At 44.0% G+C, this 18,367-nt stretch overlaps 2 protein-coding genes across 2 annotated transcripts in view; one reads left to right on the forward strand and one right to left on the reverse strand.

The window, feature by feature from the left end:
* slit2 (slit homolog 2 (Drosophila)) overlaps positions 1-3,084 on the forward strand; it is a 126,799-nt gene extending 123,715 nt beyond the window's left edge. The window contains exons 35-36 of the mRNA XM_042703090.1: positions 125-333; positions 1,171-3,084. Coding sequence (XP_042559024.1) covers positions 125-333; positions 1,171-1,412 — 451 coding nt within the window. The 3' untranslated portion in view covers positions 1,413-3,084. The remainder of the gene's footprint in view (positions 1-124; positions 334-1,170) is intronic.
* A 2,759-nt stretch (positions 3,085-5,843) lies between these two features.
* si:dkey-92j12.5 (multiple PDZ domain protein) overlaps positions 5,844-18,367 on the reverse strand; it is a 34,038-nt gene continuing 21,514 nt past the window's right edge. Inside the window, exons 21-41 of the mRNA XM_042703091.1 lie at positions 17,432-17,518; positions 16,561-16,845; positions 15,585-15,762; positions 15,263-15,358; positions 14,966-15,034; positions 13,980-14,051; positions 13,600-13,804; positions 13,036-13,238; positions 12,784-12,875; positions 11,843-12,089; positions 10,891-10,974; positions 10,492-10,739; positions 10,155-10,302; positions 9,874-9,945; positions 9,584-9,671; positions 9,280-9,323; positions 8,951-9,070; positions 8,496-8,600; positions 8,307-8,404; positions 7,967-8,090; positions 5,844-7,689 (exon numbers count right to left, since the gene is read on the reverse strand). Coding sequence (XP_042559025.1) covers positions 7,543-7,689; positions 7,967-8,090; positions 8,307-8,404; positions 8,496-8,600; positions 8,951-9,070; positions 9,280-9,323; positions 9,584-9,671; positions 9,874-9,945; positions 10,155-10,302; positions 10,492-10,739; positions 10,891-10,974; positions 11,843-12,089; positions 12,784-12,875; positions 13,036-13,238; positions 13,600-13,804; positions 13,980-14,051; positions 14,966-15,034; positions 15,263-15,358; positions 15,585-15,762; positions 16,561-16,845; positions 17,432-17,518 — 2,812 coding nt within the window. The 3' untranslated portion in view covers positions 5,844-7,542. The remainder of the gene's footprint in view (positions 7,690-7,966; positions 8,091-8,306; positions 8,405-8,495; positions 8,601-8,950; positions 9,071-9,279; positions 9,324-9,583; positions 9,672-9,873; positions 9,946-10,154; positions 10,303-10,491; positions 10,740-10,890; positions 10,975-11,842; positions 12,090-12,783; positions 12,876-13,035; positions 13,239-13,599; positions 13,805-13,979; positions 14,052-14,965; positions 15,035-15,262; positions 15,359-15,584; positions 15,763-16,560; positions 16,846-17,431; positions 17,519-18,367) is intronic.

Raw genomic sequence — 18,367 nt, forward strand, 5'->3', positions numbered from 1 at the left:
CGCACATTTGTGTTTTCTCAGTAACGCTAGTTATCCGTTGCAATAATGCAAGGAGAGATATGCATGCACACACATAATATAACACACATCTGATGAACTCTCTGTGTCCTGTTCTTACCATCAGGTGTATCCATGGCACGTGTTTGCCCATAAACTCATACTCCTACAGCTGCCGCTGCCAGCCTGGCTTCGCTGGTGTGCTGTGCGACGAGGAGGAGGTGTTCAGCCCCTGCCAGTCGCTCAAGTGTAAGCATGGCACGTGCCGCGTGTCTGGACTGGGCAAACCTTACTGCGAGTGCAACGCCGGCTACTCTGGAGAGAGCTGCGACAGAGGTATATGACAGAGACCATTCCTTTCACCGCTTTCTCTTTGGTTGGTGTGAACGCTACATGGGCTTTTGGTCTTAAGGTTCCACAACATACCGGATTTACAAACAGTGCGTCAATTAAAAAAATCAGTCCTTAATGAACCACAATAATTGTAGTGTAACTCTGTAATGACATATAAAGCTAATCTATACATGGGTGGATACATATATGTACTCCTACAAAGAGTAACTGACAACAGTACAGTGCCTGCTGATGATAATGCTCTTGTGCTAATAACCTGTCTTTAACACTGCATGTGAAATTAACTGGAAAGGCTTCGTCTTTAGCGCTGTGAATAGATATGTGTTTGGCCTGTGTTGTTGTGGTTGTTTGTCTGTGACTAACTCTACTAATGCTGTGCTGCTCTCTGCCCTCTGCTCTGTGCTCTCTGCCCTGTGCCCTGTGCTCTCTGCCCTGTGCCAAGCTTCCTCTGAGCCTCCTGAGAGTGACACTCAGGGCCAGCAGGTGAGAAAACACACTAGACAAGAGAAAGGAACCAGGGACGGAGATATGCAATTTCTCTTCTTTTTCCAATCTTCAAGGATTTAGAATCAAATCCTTAGTCTTTCCTCTCTGAACGTTTCTTCACCTAAACACCGGGTTACCTTGGTAACAATTGTATTAGGCCATACTCAAACAGCTATGAAGGGAGCCAATCAGCTCAGGGCCTTAATCTTTTTCTCCCTTTTTGCTCCTCTGTTGCTTTCTCTCATTCTCTACTCTCACTCTTTCCCTCTCAACACCCCCCACCCCCACCCCACAACCTTCCTCCTTCTCTCCCTCCTCTACCTCCTCCTGCAGAAGTGGCATGTCGAGGCGAACGGGTCCGAGATCACTACCAGAGGCAGCAGGGCTATGCGGCGTGCCAGACCACGGAGAAGGTCTCCCGGCTAGAGTGCCGGGGCAGCTGTGGGGGGGGGCAGTGCTGCGGCCCGCTCCGCAGCAAGCGGCGGAAATACTCCTTCGAGTGCACCGACGGCTCCTCCTTTGTCCAGGAGGTGGAGAAAGTGGTCAAGTGTGGTTGTACCAAATGTCCAACCTAGAGAGCCCCCCCCCTCCCCCACCCCCACCCCCAAAATCCACCTCTCACCCTCTTCTGTCTACCGCCCACCCCCTCCCCCCCTCCCCAACCCTGCACCACCTCCTGTCCAAATCTCCTCTTCTTTTGGAGTTACACGCCCCCTTTCTTTTTGTTTTGTTTCATTTTTTTGTGTCATTTTGGTTTTTTTTATGTACATTTTTTTCGTTATGCCGGACTAATGTATGCTTCCATAGTGGAGTTGTTGAATTATTGTAAAATACAGAACAAACTTATTTTTTATTAAGAAGCGGAGAAAAACAAAAAGACAAAAAATAGAGTTGACTGTTATTTTTATTCTTCGTTTGCCATCCCTCTAGGAACTGTGACCTTTGTTTGTTTGTTTTTGGGTTTTTTTGGTCTCATTTTTCTGTTCCCATGAACACTTGAGTAGCAGACAGTGAGCTACAATGGCAGGCAGGAGCTCTGTACTGTCTTCTCTGTTCTCATGGATGGCTTTCATAAGGACATTAGAGGATAGACTCTTTCCGTTCTGACACACAGGACAGCAAAGCAAGATGGCGGATGAACACCATCACCACAGAGATGATTCGCCAAAGCTTAAAAAACATGGACAGCTGTCCTAAAGACTCACGCAATGTCATGGTGTTACAGTCTATCACGCACATGCACAAACACACACACTCATTCAAACACACACACACACACACACAGACATACACACTCATACTCAGATTCTCTCTCCCAAACCCATATCATTTTTTCCACATGTTTGCATTGTAAACACACTCACACAAAGAAAAAAAAACATGTAAAGATCCTTGTCTCCAGTATTACTGTGGAACTATGGTGTTGGGGGATTGCAGGGTAGGTGGGAAGGTATACCAGGGTTACAGTACTGAACAATATGTTGGATTCATATCATTTGTCATTATAATGTCTCTGTTGGCACACCATATCACTCACGTGTATTTATTGTATCAAAAAACTTTTACAGTACTTATTCAGTAGATCTTCCCCATGTATTGCAGCTCGAATCTCTTAATATATATTAATTTATATTGTCCTTCTGTTATGATTGAATTAAACATAATATCCTGTCGGGTAGTTTGACTAACATTTGCGTCCTTCTCAGTCGAGAGGTTGTTTGACCACTGAGACTATTGTATTTTACCAGAAAACCTTGGTGACATTTTAATCTTCAAATGTGAAGTGAAAGCATTGTATATTTTTGTCAAATCACCTGAAACTTTGTACTGTGCCAGAGATGATCTTTATATTAGAGTTTCAATGTATAGTTCAATTTCCCCTCGTATTTTACATAGAGTCAAAACCGTGTTTAGAAAGAAATAAAATAAACTTAGAATACGTAAAAATCTTTTAAATAATGTTCTACTCTAAGATGATCCTTTTTAACAAAATACTGTGACTTTTTCTAAACAAAACTACTTTGTTATCCCTTTTGTTTCTGACGTTAACATGTTGCTGCTAAATTTGTTTTGTAGACTTGGATGATAATCTGTGCCGTAGTGGACAGTGTGCCGCGGTAAAGCGGAACGCGTCGTATTACCAAGAAAAATAAAGCTGTCCCTCCCCGTAGACTGTGTTCCATCCGTACCCAGACTAATGTCAGTCCCAATACTGATGTTTGTTTAATAAACACGATATTTACCTCACCTGTTTTTCTCGTCTCTGTATGTGCCAGCATCCGGACCTACCTGCAGGCGCTGCTCCACATTATACTATCATGCTACAGAGTCTGTAGAACAGACGCCGTAGTGTTTCTCGTGACGCCGCTAATCTCTACAATGTCATTCATGAGTGACATACCGTTCTAGTAACTCAAGTCATGTTAGAATTATTAAAAGGATTTATTTTAAGATGGACTCATGTATAAAGATGGATCTGGTTCACGAAGAGAGCAGGACAAGACCGGGTTGGTAAAGGATTGGTAATGCTGTCCCAGACCTCACTGACATTCCGAGTTTGTATATATTTTTTTGTCTTTTCCATAACTTAATGGCGCTATTTATGAAAATGTCCGTAATTAAATGTTTTAGATGAGAACTAGCTGGGAGGAATGTTTGTGTTGGACAGGGAAGCGTCCAACGTGGACCTTTGTTGCCGTATAATGTAGCTTCATGAGGTAGCCTCATGCATGTGCAAGGTTTCATGCCCACTTGGGCACGATTATCAGCTTGACAATACCACCATCTGCTGGAGATTTAGGGTCATGGCAAGTCATTGGGCTGCCTGCCATACCACGTACAACATACCACCATCATGTTTTTTCTCGTCGATTTGGTACGTTTCTCAGATCAGAAATAACATTCTCAAAACACTGTTCAACCTCCTCCACATCATCGTCATTTGTACAGCAGTATATAACAGCCGTTTTCCATGTCTAATAAAAATGTTCAAGTGCTTTTGCACATTCATGCAAAATGGTATGAACAATCGTCTGCTTTTTAGTTTTAGCGCCAAAAAACATCTAGGTATCTATTAATTGTGTATTCACTGTATCAAGCCATGACATGCAAATTAGTTAAAACAGTTCTTCTTATCTTGTATCAGCCATATGCTTCATCAGTTTCAGTGTCATGGTATTTTTTAAATGTTGCTTGTCATTCAAACCTTGATTGTTCACATGTGATTGATGAGGATTCAATTTGTTCAAAGGCAAGGAATGACAGTAAAGCCTGATAGGACACCATATCAGAGGGGATGTGGCTGGACAGCATGAGGGGAAATCAGACAATGTGTTGTGTGTCGTATTTGCACTAGTGGCCTTTACAGAGCATAATATCTTACCTTCCTTACCGTAAATCATCCACAGGTATCTCATTCATGTGAATGGGAGGGGTTTTGAAGAAGCAGCATGCCAAATAACATATGGGCTGTGGCCATTTGGGTCGATGTAAACTTTCTCCACAAAAAGATTGGTTTGGTGGAATCAAAAGAATGCTTTTCTATTTATTTTACTCTGCACTTTAAATCCAATGGCAAAGTTCTTTTCTGAATTACAGTAAGGTGAAATGTCTATGAAGTCTTATCGTCATGACTGGATAACATTACTTGGTTCTCAAAGAATTGAAGTGGCATGCAAGATGTTTCTCAACGGGCTGTATTTGTCTTGGTTCTGTCCAATCTCTGAAGGGAGTTTCCGCATCCCGCTGTCATATTGTTCAGCAATCACTTGGAGCCGTGTTGAATTGACATGGTTGTCGCTGGCATGAATAGCATTTAACCTGCTAAGAAATAATATTGAGTTAGTTGGAGTCATGCAATGATCCTGAATGGTGATAAATACTCTGAGTGAAATGAGGAGATGCAGTGAAAAGCAAATGTGGAAATAAGGAATCGAGAAATGTTAAGAATGATTCGAGAAATGTACCAAAGAAATCTGTAAATTCCTTTTTAAACTGCATTTGTAACAATAACTTAGTCCATTAGCACCCTTTCCTTTACATATCTCCTCTACTAATTCACCCTTACAAATCCCCTCAAAATACATTTAGGACTATGAGCAAGACATATAGATATATAGGTCTGGGGAGATTTCAGGTTTGTCCTAATGGAAATCCTTACATATAAAATGAAAAGTATGGTGGCTTTGTGCGTATTGTGTACAAATAAGGTTTTCAGCTCTTAACACATGAATTCCCCTTGTGGGAAAACAAGGGTCTCTGTAGGAACCAGAGAAACACATTGAAATGCTCTTTAAGTTCTTCCAAACTCACAGGCTGCTTAGGGCCAGATCTTTGTCTCATTTAGATGAGAAAAGCTCATCCAGTTAAAACATTCTTGCATTTGCTGTCCTTGGTGTTAGGTTCACAAGATGATTGTATAACGAAACCAACATCATGTTGTGGACAGAGTTGGGAAGATCAGAAGATCAGGCATTTGATGGGGCTCGTCACTTACATGAAGCGGTTTTAGTTCACTGCTTTGATTCCACTACAGTCGCCAAATCAAGAGTCTACTTTGGCGCCAGAACATCGGAGCTTATGTAAAGCTGACAGCAGTACCAGGGGGAGTTCTCATCACCGGCCAGAGTGTAATATTTATATGACACACTGGATAACAGCACCGCTGAATAACCTGCACAGATGCAGATTTGACCGACATGCTTGGCTTGGCTTAGTAACATAGCTCTTATGCAGCCATACCATTAACTGGACAGACACAACATCCATCTGTATCCCCCCAGTCCATATCTCAGACAATAGAAGTCCCTGAGAAAACAAAGAGGAGGGAATGTGAAGACTGGTTTGGACACAGAGCTCTGCAGGAGACTGACATGCTATTCAATCCAAAAATTGGACCCTTTTGTTTTGAATCTTTTCACACTACAGATAATGGTTTTGAATGAAGACCTGTTGCAGATTGAGACATGTTGGCTCTTTTACTTGTCTCACCATGATTCTACACAGGCTTTTTTTTTTTATCCTTTCTCCTCTGATTTATTCTTTTTGAGGACGTTGAACACCGTGGTCTTGTGTGTTTTTTTTTTCTGTTGAATTATTTCAAGAGGGCCAACCAACTCCTGATCAATACTTAATACAAACAGAGTGCCGTTTGATAATCACTTTTTTTATGTTTAGATAACGGCTGTTGTTTGACAGCTAATCTAGTACTTGATGAGCAAAAGACAGGTGAGAACACAGCATGAGAATATTCACAGGAGCACCATTCAAACCAAGCCCCTCCGAGATCCACATTTAGGAGTGAAGTTTATCATTCACCTCATAAGCTTCTGGGCTCTCAGCCTCTATTAACCATGCTATTTGAAGCCAATACACTGCATAGAAAAACATGCTACAATGAGTTTCTTCAGTAATTTGACCCGGTCGACTATATTACACTGTGTAATTGGCTATGTTGTCTGAATGTACACTAGGTTCAATATTTTTTTTAGGAATATGATGTACACCATAAACAACAGCAACCTGAGAAGTCATGCTGATCGGAGCTCTCATTCGACAATCAGCAGGACATGCCTGTCAAGGGTGGGAGGGCTGGAAGGTTTCAGAGGGTGGTGTCAGTGCATTTTCTTCAAGCTCAAAAGGATTCATTAAAATTGGTGGGAGAAGAGACGAGTGTCCTTGGTTATATTGGACTGGTGTAATTAGATAGCTGATCTACTTGCATGTATGTCATATGTTGCCAACTGTAGTGACCACTAGAGGGCAGTATTGGGCCAAGTAACAGTGATCAGACCTTTTACAGTCCATGTGTTTGACATTAGAACACAGATTAAATTCAAATGTCCTTGTGTATATGTCGGTGAAATGAGAGAACATGAAATGCATATGGTTACTATGGATAGAAATCATTCAGTTTAGATAATAATGATTCTGATGGTCAGGAGACACATAGAATCCAATTTATTCTCCAATTTATAAAACAAACAAACAAACAATTACTGTAATAATGTGATATGCAATGTGGTACAGTGTTACATAGCTAATAATGAATTTATGAAGTTAATGAAGGGCACAGTATTTATTTCTCCAATATGACTAAAGAGCACTTCTATTACGATCTGATCCTTCTATAAGAACGTGGCAGAACTAGAGATTCAGATCAGCTTCAAAGCATTGCCCCCAGAAATACACTCAAATAATACACAAAATAAATCTCTTCATTTTTCTAGACAGGTGCTGAGGAAAACACTACAGCCCGAGAAGAAGGCTGGATAGTGTAACAGGTAGAATCATGTGAGAAGGTCAAAGTCATGAACCTGTAAATGTACATGTGTCATGTAGGTAGCTTAGTCAGTCATGACTGAAGGTCATTGTCACTAATGGGACATTGGCAGGACAGAATTCCCAGTTCTGTCTCATTGTGTGTCGGTGTCTGCAAATACAACACGAAAATGAAATAAATCTGCTGACCACTTACTAGATGGATGGTACATCAGCCATGGCTGTAAAGATTCAAAACCAAGTCTCCTCTGAAGGAAGCTTTAGTTTGTGTTTGTAAGACATCATCAGTTATACAGTTACGCAGTTACACAGTTAAATGTGTGATGTATATTATTGTAGTGAATTGACCGTGTCATCAAGATTGTCATCACAGCATCATACTGTCACTGGTGTGCACGTGTGACATCATCAGAAGGCGCCATGTATCTAGGAGAGCACAGTGAGGACAACATGGCCTCTGCTCCTCTTCAGGATCTCCACAGCCTCGGCATGAGTCACCCCCACCAGATTCAGCCCATTGACAGCCAGGATCTGATCCCCATGCTTCAGACGGCCGTCCTCCACCGCAGCCCCCTGTGGACATCATCACAACAGCCCATACCATCGACATCAGGTGCTGAAAGTCATACTTTCAATTCCAGTCACATAAACATTGTATTCTATCAGGCATGTGCTATCTGCTAATGTAACTAACAGTATATTTTGAAGTGTAGTATGTTTGTGTTAAAGGAAAATTCTGTAGTTCTGCCATGTCTGCTGGACTCTCTCATGACGTGCATAGATGTGAAGGACAGGACAGGGCGGAACAGCTGGGTAGGACTCAGAGACAGCAGACATACTCCCACCTCACCTTGGGAAAGATGGTTTTCACATATATGGGCAGATCACCATGGGGACTGCCGATTCCGCCCACAATACTGAAACCCAGACCAGAGGCACCTCTGTGAAGAGTGATGGAGTGGCACTGAGTGGGACTGAGAAACCACACACACACACACACACACACACACACGTACACACACACACACACACACACACACACACACACACACACACACACACACACACACACACACACACACACACACACACACAAAAACACACATTACATTCAGAAAATCTTTGTGCATCTGTATCTATAGTCTTGCTGTGACAGTTATCGTCGTAATTCAGTCAGTTATCCTTTGTACCTTAAGTGGTTATGGGTGGTGTAGTTCTCTGAGAGGCCTGATGCAGAGGCCTGGTCCTTAGTGATTTCATTCCTATTTCCAGTAACCCCTGAGACCACCTTTACAGAAATACAGAGAAACAAACCAAACATCTTCAGCGCTGCCTTGTCAATGACTAACGCCTAAGACTAGGTTATCCGCATGGCCAACCTGTAGGCTGATGGTCCCGCTGGCATCTCTCAACAGAGCCCCCACCTGAGCGTGACTCATTCCCTCTGTGTGTCTGCCACCGATGCTCACAATCTGGTCTCCCACCTGAAGAGACAAACATAGCCTGCTCACTCATGTCGGTGGCGTACAGCATTTTGCACTTAGATTTGGCCACAGCCATTTCACTGTGATTGCAGTGACCTTGAGATCAAGCAGATCCTGTCTGATTTCAAGAGGTTTATTAAAATTCAGTCTTTTTCTGAGATCACTATGTCTATTCACAGTAACTAATAATCGTGTGTGTGTGTGTGTGTGTGTGTGTGTGTGTGTGTGTGTGTGTGTGTGTGTGTGTGTGTGTGTCTGCGTGCGTGCGTGCGTGCGTGCGTGCGTGCGTGCGTGCGTGCGTGCGTGCGTGTGTTCTGTGCTGGGTTTTGTGTATAATCCTCCAGACCCACTTTCAGTTGCTGTGTCTGTGCTGCCAATCCATCTGGGTCCATCCAGGAGATGTGGATGTTGCCATGGAGACTCCCTACCCCTCCAGATACACTGAAGCCCAAGGATTCTAATGCCCCCCGCTTCACAAAACACACGCACACAAACACACACACACACACACACACACACACACACACACACACACAAGCATGCACTTAAACACCTCAGACGAACATACAGCACAGTAATGTTTAGAAAGTCTCCAGTACACAAACAACACCCACAAACAAAACCCACAAACAAGCACACAGTCATGCGTGGCAAAGCCGAGCACAGGGAAACAGCCAACCTTCTGGAGAGTGACACTTCTCTTATCCGTGCTTTCATCTGAAGCTGCGAGAAACACCAGACACGCTTGGCATTATGGGATGTTTGCTAAACACAGGGTAATAGGCACATGTACACGCTCGCCTGATATGTCAAACGTTATCTGTTAGAGGAGCCGGGAGACATTTTGCAATTTGTTTTGAGTTAAGTTTGTGTGTAAGGATGACTGACTGACTGAGTGTGTGTGTGTGTGTGAAAGAGAAAGAGAGAGAGAGAGAGAGAGTGCATGCATAAATAATGACAGAAATTGGATGAGAGAGACTTACTGTGGTTGTTGTTCCTGTTGTCCACTTGTGTAAGCCCATGATCTGAGCTGCTCACATGCCTGTTGGAGAGAGTGTCTGCGTATCCCTTCTGAGACACAGAGACGCCAGGCCAGAGGGAACGATTACAGACACGACATCATTGTCATGTGACCTACGGGAGTTCTACTGCATACTATTGACTAAACTTAATCCCATCTCTAACCCTGACCATTGCTTCATGTATTTACACAATATGAAGGTGCCATTACCCTTTGGTCACCACTATACTGTTGGAGTGGAGCTCAGTTTACCTGACAGCCTAACTGCTGGTGTTGAACTGCTTTGAAACGTGCCATCTCCAGTGCCACAGATTTGGTGCAGTTCTGACAGTCAGTGAGTGAGAGAGGGAGAGAGAGAGAGAGAGAGAGAGAGAGAGAGAGAGAGAGATTTCAGTATCAAAGTGAGATCTCTTGGCATGGATATGACCTGCAACAGTGATGAAATAGAAGAGCCAGAAAGCCTGACTATAACTTTACCCACAGATATTAGGGGCAGCAACAGTGCAAATGGTTGTAAGACGGAGGAGAGCTACCTGTAGAAGGGATTTGGCATAGTCCTCTGTTACGGTTCGGACATCCTCTCCGTTGATGGACAGAATCTGGTCGCCTACCATCAACCTGCCATCTGCCTTTGCCACACCTCCCCTCCTCAGCTCTGACACAAATACACCCGTGTCATCCCTGTTACGTGTGTGTACATAAACATAGAGAGAGAGAGAGAGAGAGAGAGAGAGAGAGATGTTGTAGAATACATCTGGTCAACTGTATATGTCTGCTCAACCTGAAACAGTAAAACATGTGTTTCCCTATGGCTGGTACACAGTGCATGACAGTGTATATATCATGCATCTCTCTGGGTCCAGTAAGTACCTCTTCCCCACTATGCTGAGTCCCAGGCCATGTGCCAGGCTGGGTTTGAGCTCCACAGTCAGCAGGTCCCACATGTCTTCAGACGTGTAGCCATGCTGCCCCCTGCAGGACATGGGCTCCTCCTGCACGTGTCTGTGGACGTACCCCCCCTGCTGGCGGTACACACACAGGCGCACGCGCTGGGGGCTCAAGCGCAGGACACTCAGAGCCTCCTCATGCGTGGCCATCCGCAGGTCTATACCATTCACCTGCAACAGGGACAGTGACCAAACGTTATGTTAACGTTGAACAGATTGGTTGCTCTTTAAGTAGGGTTTGTAATGTCAGTACTGGCCACTGGGGGTGCCTGAGTCCCTATCTCCAGGCCAGGGGCGTTGGTCTGTGATTGTTCTACTGTACCTCCAGTATCTGATCCCCGGGCCACAGCCTGCCGTCCCTCCGTGCCGCTCCCCCCTCATTCACCTCGTGGATCAGAATCACCCCCTGGGACAGACGGAAGAACAGCAGCACAGCACAGCACAGCACAGCACAGTTACACACACAGTTACACCACAGCACACACACACACACACACAGTTACAGCACACACACACACAGTTACACCACAGCACACACACACAGTTACACCACAGCACACACACACACTTACACCAGTGCACACACACACAGTTACGCCACTGCACACACACACTTACACCACAGCACACACACACTTACACCACAGCACACACACACACACAGTTACACCACAGCACACACACACTTACACCACTGCACACACACACTTACACCACAGCACACACAGTTACACACGGTTACACCACAGCACACACACAGTTACACCACTGCACACACAGTTACACCACTGCACACACACACTTACACCACTGCACACACACAGTTACACCACTGCGCACACACACACACACTTACACCACTGCACACACACTTACACCACAGCACACACACAGTTACACCACTGCACTGCCTTTCACAAGTGCTGAAAATCACACAAAGAAAATGGGCTACGGCACAAGATGCACTTTATTGCTGGAGTTCTATTGTCAAGGGAGTTCCAGCGAGAGGTAGAGCTCCCTTTGATTTTAGTAGGCCACCCAGTCTTGATTATTTGTGCGGAATATGAACGATGATTCATTTCTTCTTCTCCCCAAAATAGAGAGGTACGTATAAGTAAGCTTTGTAGCAATTCTCAAGTCAACTGTCCTAGAATCTGAGAATACTCAGTTCAGTCTGATGAGTACATGAGATAACAATTTTGCCACTTAAAAAATGAACCACGGATTAATGGATAAAGCGTAAGATAAGTTCTACACACTACCCACGTCCTCACCAGTGCAGTGTTGCAGCCGCCCACTATGCTGAGCCCCAGGCCTGTGAGGCCCCTACACAGGTCGATGGTGGTCACACAGCCAGGGATGATGGGGCAGCTCAGGGGGTCACAGGTCACCGAGCATGGAGGAGGAGGAGGAGGCCAACAGGAGTCTTCGTGGGGGGCGGAGAGAGGCGTGTGATTGGCTGCTGGTCCGTGAGTGGCAGGAGCAGTGCTTTGGCTGGATTTCTCTGGCTGCTGGACACCTCTGGGCACACACACATTCACTGGTGCTGGAGGAACCATGGAGCCTGCATCACGCTACAAAAAGCCAGGAAAGAAACAAACAAACATAAAAAAAGAAAAACAACGGCTAGGAGCTCAGCAAAAGGCCCATGGAATGTAATCTCACCTTTGCTCCAAGGGCTACGTGTTGAAGCGCCTCCTTATTTCTAGTTGGAAAAAAAACCGAAAAACATTATTAGGCTCAGATACATTTGGAAAGTGTGTTGCAAGTTAGGGATATAGGGCAAAACAATATGCATGTGATCAACTTAAAAGAACTGTTTTGTTACACATTTCATCATAATTAGTGTATGCTACTTTAATGACAAACAAAGAACAGAAATGTTCCGATTGCAAGCTTAAGCCCCACTAGGAGCAGAGACCCTTTCATGTTAAAAATATCTTCTAGCTCAACAAGCCGAGCACAGCAACATCAGCAGCACTGGCTGATTTTCAAGCAGTACACTGAAGCACTAATAACAGTTGTTCCACTGTAAACGACTGCAAACACGTCCATCTGCAGTGCTCATCCTATAACTATTTGACCTTGTCTAATCTACAGAAGGACTTCACTGAATTGAATGCACTGTAAGTTAGTCCGTCTATTGTCACTATTTGTAAAAGTCCTTGAGTAGAAGTAACAGTCCTTGAGGAGAAGTGTCTGCCAGCTGTGGTACCTGATAAGGATGATTCGGACTTTAGCTGGAGCGCTACTGATGATGGTGCCGGCGTTCTGATGACTGCGACCATATAGAATCTGCCCATTAATCTGTTATAGAAACACAATCAAAAGGACTAAAAAGTCCCTTCTTTTACAGACCACAACGGCAATGCAGGAAATGTGTGTTATGTATTGTTTCAGCTCCAACTGACAGCGACTGCATAAATATGCAAAACATATTTCAGAAGATGCTGTCTTGACCGCTGACCTCAAGAAGTTCATCTCCCACTTTGAGGCGCCCGTCCGCAGCGGCGGCTCCTTGAGGGTCCATGGCCCCCACGTAGATGCTCAGAGTGGAGCGAGAACCATCCTTGTTTCCCACCAGCTGCAAACCCAGCCCCTCGCTGCCCTGAGTGAGCTCAATCATCAACAGTTCACCCGGCAAACTACCGTACCTCTGCAGCATTCGCTCTACAGGAAACACAATCATTTACACACAAACACAGAGAGAGAGGGGGGGGGGGGGGGGGGGAGAGAGAGAGAGAGAGGGAACATTGCTGATATGTAAACAGGCATACAGTTCTTGGGTTGCTTCATAGCTTCAGCGTTCCCTATATATTATACCTCAACATGTCCTATAGCCTATGTAGGCTCTTATGAATGCAACTACACCCAACGCCCACCCCACCCCTGCTTTGACACACACCCACACACATACACACATAAATCTGTTAATGAAAAAGCACACACCACCCATAACATGCACACACATAGACACACACACACACACACACACACACACACACACACACACACAAGCATGTCAACATACTCCACAAGGCAGCTAACTCCTCATCACAGCTTGGTCCAAATTGGGCTGGCATGTTGGGTCTTTCTGGAGCGGTCTGCGGGGCGTCTGGAAGTGTTTTTGTCTGTTCGTGTGCGTGTGACCCCTCAGGCCTCGGACAAAGACTGAGAGGAGTGGGCGCGGTGCGGGGGGGCCTGATCGTCACCCTCTCCCCCGGAGCCTGGGGTGACTGTGAGGAGACAGAGAGACAATAGCAAACAAACAGAGGGGACAGATCATCAGTGTAGCACGCAGTCAAATGGGTCAAATGGGTAACACACAAGCACACAGCCTCAATCTGGGGGGAATGCACATAGAGTATCCAATCCAAATGTGAATGCACTCAAACTGCATGGGGAACTCACCTTAAACGGGATTGGGGTAAAGGGGTTGGCTGGGGAGAGACGGAGGAAAAGGCTACTCTGAGTCTCAGATTCCTAAAGGGAATGGAACCATGAACCAAGGGAACCATGTTACACACACTGTTTCTGAACCGTGTTACACACACTGCTTCTGAATCATGTTACACACACTGCTTCTGAACCATGTTACACACACTGTTTCTAAACCATATTAAACACACACTGCTTCTGAACCATATTACGCACACTGTTTCTGAATCATGTAACACACACTGTTTCTGTACCGTGTTACACATATGTAAACTGCACTATCAATGTATAATTGAACTGTACCATATGTGTACTAGTGATGTAAAAAAAAGATATTTCAATTTAAAATTAATTAAAATACTAATTAATAGCACAATTGTCTGTGATTTATCGTGATTAATTGCTTTTTTAAAGTCTGACACTTGCAATAATGGATTTTGAAATATAAAATCATTGAATTAATGTAGAATTAACACAAAGGAAGTATAATACAATTAAAATACCATTGTTTAATAGCATATTTTTTACTTTGATTCTCGCCTGTGAACTACATATTTCCATCATGATCTTCAAAATTAACTGTCAGCTTGAAAGGCCTATTTGTTATATGTGTAGCACATAAAGAGTGAAGGGAGTTTTAGGTTGAAATGGGAATTGAGATGAAGAAGTGAAAAAGCAGAGAAGAAGAGAGATGATGGAGGAAGGTGCAAGTGTTCCATGCCAGGTGTATGTTGGATACCCCCAATTACATGAACCCTTACATATGCACTAACAGAAATAATAACAAAACCCAGGCAGCTGCATTAATTGCGTTAAATATTTCAAATTATTCGCAAAAAAGTAACATGTGGATTTTGACAGTACTAATGTGAACATACTCTTAATACTTTGCAAATATTTTCACACACACACACATACATGTGCATGCACACGCACACATTAGTGATAAAACGACTCACCTTACTATCGGAGAGAGTGCGTGTCTTTGACGATTCTTCTCTACTCTCTGTGACTGTAGAGGATTCCTGCTGCATGGTTATGTGACACAAGATAACAGCTCACATGACTGAACCATTAGGTAGCTAATGACTCCTGACCGTGTGTGTGTGTGTGTGTGTGTGTGTGTGTCTGTGTGTGTGTGTGTGTGTGTGTGTGTGTGTGAGTGTGTGTATGTGTGTGTGTGTGTGTGTGTGTGTGTGTGTGTGTGTGTGTGTGTGTGCGCGTGTGTATGTGTGTGTGTGTGTGTGTGTGTTTACCGGGCTCTGTAGTAGAAACTCCACACTGTCTCCTGCTCGGCGGATCACTTCCACCACCTCCTCGTGAGTGGCGTCACGTACGTCTACTCCTGCCACCTGATCTCACACACAGACACACACACACACACACACACACACACAAATTGTGAAAAAGTATTACTGTGTCAAAATGTCTTATAAATATACATACATACTTTTTTATAATAAAGAATCATGTGACTTAATAAGGTTTTTTTATCGACATGTATTCTTTTTGACAGTACACAACAACAACAACAACAACAAAACACACACACACACACACACACACACACACACACACCTCCAGAATCCTGTCTCCAGTCTTGATTGTGCCAGTCCTGCCCGCTGGGCTGTCCTCTGCGATGTGTTTGATGAAGACGCCCCGCCTCATCTCCCCGTTGCTAAGGCGATTGGCCATCTTTCCCCCGCCAGCAATACTGATGCCCAGCGACCCCCCTGACTGTCTGAACAGTCTTACTCTGCACACACACACACACACACACACACACACACACACACACATAAAGATTCATACATCATGCCACACACCACTTTTTTTCTACAGTCACAACAAAACTCTTTCACTATTAAGTGTGTATGTGTGTGTGTGTGTGTGTGTGTGTGCGCGCGTCTGTGTGTGTGTGCATGTGATCTATCACACGGTCAGGAGTGTATGGAGAAAGTATGTTTTGGGTGTTACTTGATCTGCTGCTGGTGCTCTGTGACCAGCTTAGTGTACTTCACTGGCTGATCAAGGTTAGTGTACTTCACTGGCTGATCAAGGTTAGTGTACTTCACTGACTGATCAAGGTTAGTGTACTTCACTGGCTGATCAAGGTTAGTGTACTTCACTGGCGGATCAAGGTTAGTGTACTTCACTGGCTGATCAAGGTTAGTGTACTTCACTGGCTGATCAAGGTTAGTGTACTTCACTGGCTGATCAAGGTTAGTGTACTTCACTGGCTGCATTCAAATGGAACTGTTGGATGTTCTCTTGGCTTTGCCACTGCAGCTCCCCTTATAAGATAGTCTAGAGCGCTGTACTAGCTTGTGACTGCAGCTCCCCTTATAAGATAGTCTGGTGCGCTGTACTAGCTTGTGACTGCAGCTTCCCTTATAAGATAGTCTGGAGCGCTGTACTAGCTTGTCTTATACGTATGCTTGTCCGGGTTGGCCAAGCTAAAAAAGATGCTCCTGAAATGTATTGTGTATTTGTGGTATACTGTGATTGTGTGTGTGTGTGTGTGTGTGTGTGTGTGTTTGTGTGTGTGACTTACCCTCTTGGCTTACTGCAACGCTTCAACAGTTGACTTCCTTCTCTATCCTCTCCATCTCTTTGCTCTCTCTCTCCATTCTTCACCTCTCTTCCTTCTCTCTCTCCTCCTTTCCTTCCCTTGTCTTCACCTCTCATCTTTCCCTGTCCATCCACCACATGCTCTTTAATTCTCTGCTTGTCCCTCTCTCTCACTCCATCAATTCTCTCTCCCTCCCTCTCTTTCCTCTGTGTCATTGTTTGCGAGTCGTCTGTGTCCCGTTCTCTAACTGGCTCAGCTGTCTTCTTCCTAAAATTGAGAATAGGAAAACAAAAAATGGCTCTAGGATCCATTGACAACACCCAGCAGTTCCCTCCTATGCTAGTGCTCAAGTGCATGTTGAGAATGAAATGATTTCCACTCCCTGCTGAGCTGTTGGGTTTCATGATGCTGTTATCTGATGACATGAATTGTGCTAATGGAGAGAGCACTGATGGCAGCACAGCAGGGTAGATGGAGCCGTTTCAGGTGAGGCCTTGGGAAATTACATGTCTTGTAATAGTGGAAAAATACTATGCTTATAGAGCCCTCTATTATAATTGTCTGAAATCAGATCATCTGGATTTGGATGAATTGATGACATGAATTTGTGATATGCTGTGACAGTGATATGGTCGGATAACTAAATTAAATCTTGAAATCCATGGCCACCCAAACATGACTGTATTTACAAACGTTCAGAGACACCAGACTGATGTGCTGCTATGCATTACATGTAGTCTGTGTGTTGTGAAGAGACAGGCAAAACAGAGCCGTATCTGTGTTGTAAAGAGACAGGCAAAACAGAGCCCCTCAAAGGGAGGCATTTACAGTGATTCATCGGAATGGTTCTCACAGTGGTGATGGGGAGGAGTCCTCCTGTTTTGATTGGACAAAAGTAGCTCGGTGCTTATCAAGCAGAGGAGCAGGAACATACGTCACACTGGAACACACAAGGCATGTAATGATGAGTGATGGTGTGTGTGTGTGTGTGTGTGTGCGTGTGTGTTGTTGAAGAATAATGGTGTGTGATATGTGAGGAGTGAATGAATGGATAAACATATGTGCTGTTGATTGGATTTATCTAAGCGTAGTGAGGTTCACAAATGAAAAATAATGTTCCCATATAGTTCCTAGTGTAAACTGTGGTGTATTTGATCCACATTTATGGTAAAGGTGAAATGTATAAACTACGTATAAAGGTAGATGTCTCTCTTGGCAGAAATCCACTGCTTCATCCTTATAAGAAGCCCCACTTTTATGGTTCAATATGTCACACAGACTTTATTGTTTTTTTATGTGTAGTTTTGACAAATTCAAAGGGGGTATTATCAATAACTCAGCAAATCTACCTTATTCAGAAATATAAACAGGCACGACTGACTGCAGTCTGTTTTTTATAGTTTCATGAGGGGACACTGAGCTGTGTAAACGTGGGGGAAGGGGAATAAATCAGCAAAGCTACGGAACCTGCCAGAGAGTCTTTACCTGAGAATGGGCTCCACAGTCAAACACAGCAGACAGTAAACAAACACACTCCTCTATAGGAACAGGCTATCATCACAAGACCAATTTATCAAACTCCTGTGAGTATTTTTGCACTGCATGTGTGTGTGTGTGTGTCCATTGGGATGTATGTATTAGTAGACACACACAAATGTAGTCAGTAGTGTAATAAGGTCTTAATTATAATTATTAAAAAACCTGACAAAGGTCTTAATTATTATCAGCGTTGGTGTGTTGGCTTGTTTATGAGTGTGTGCATGTCCATGTGAATAGTGTCATATGGATT

The sequence above is a fragment of the Clupea harengus genome, chromosome 22 (assembly GCF_900700415.2).
Source record: "Clupea harengus chromosome 22, Ch_v2.0.2, whole genome shotgun sequence".
NCBI classification, from domain to species: Eukaryota; Metazoa; Chordata; class Actinopteri; order Clupeiformes; family Clupeidae; genus Clupea; species Clupea harengus.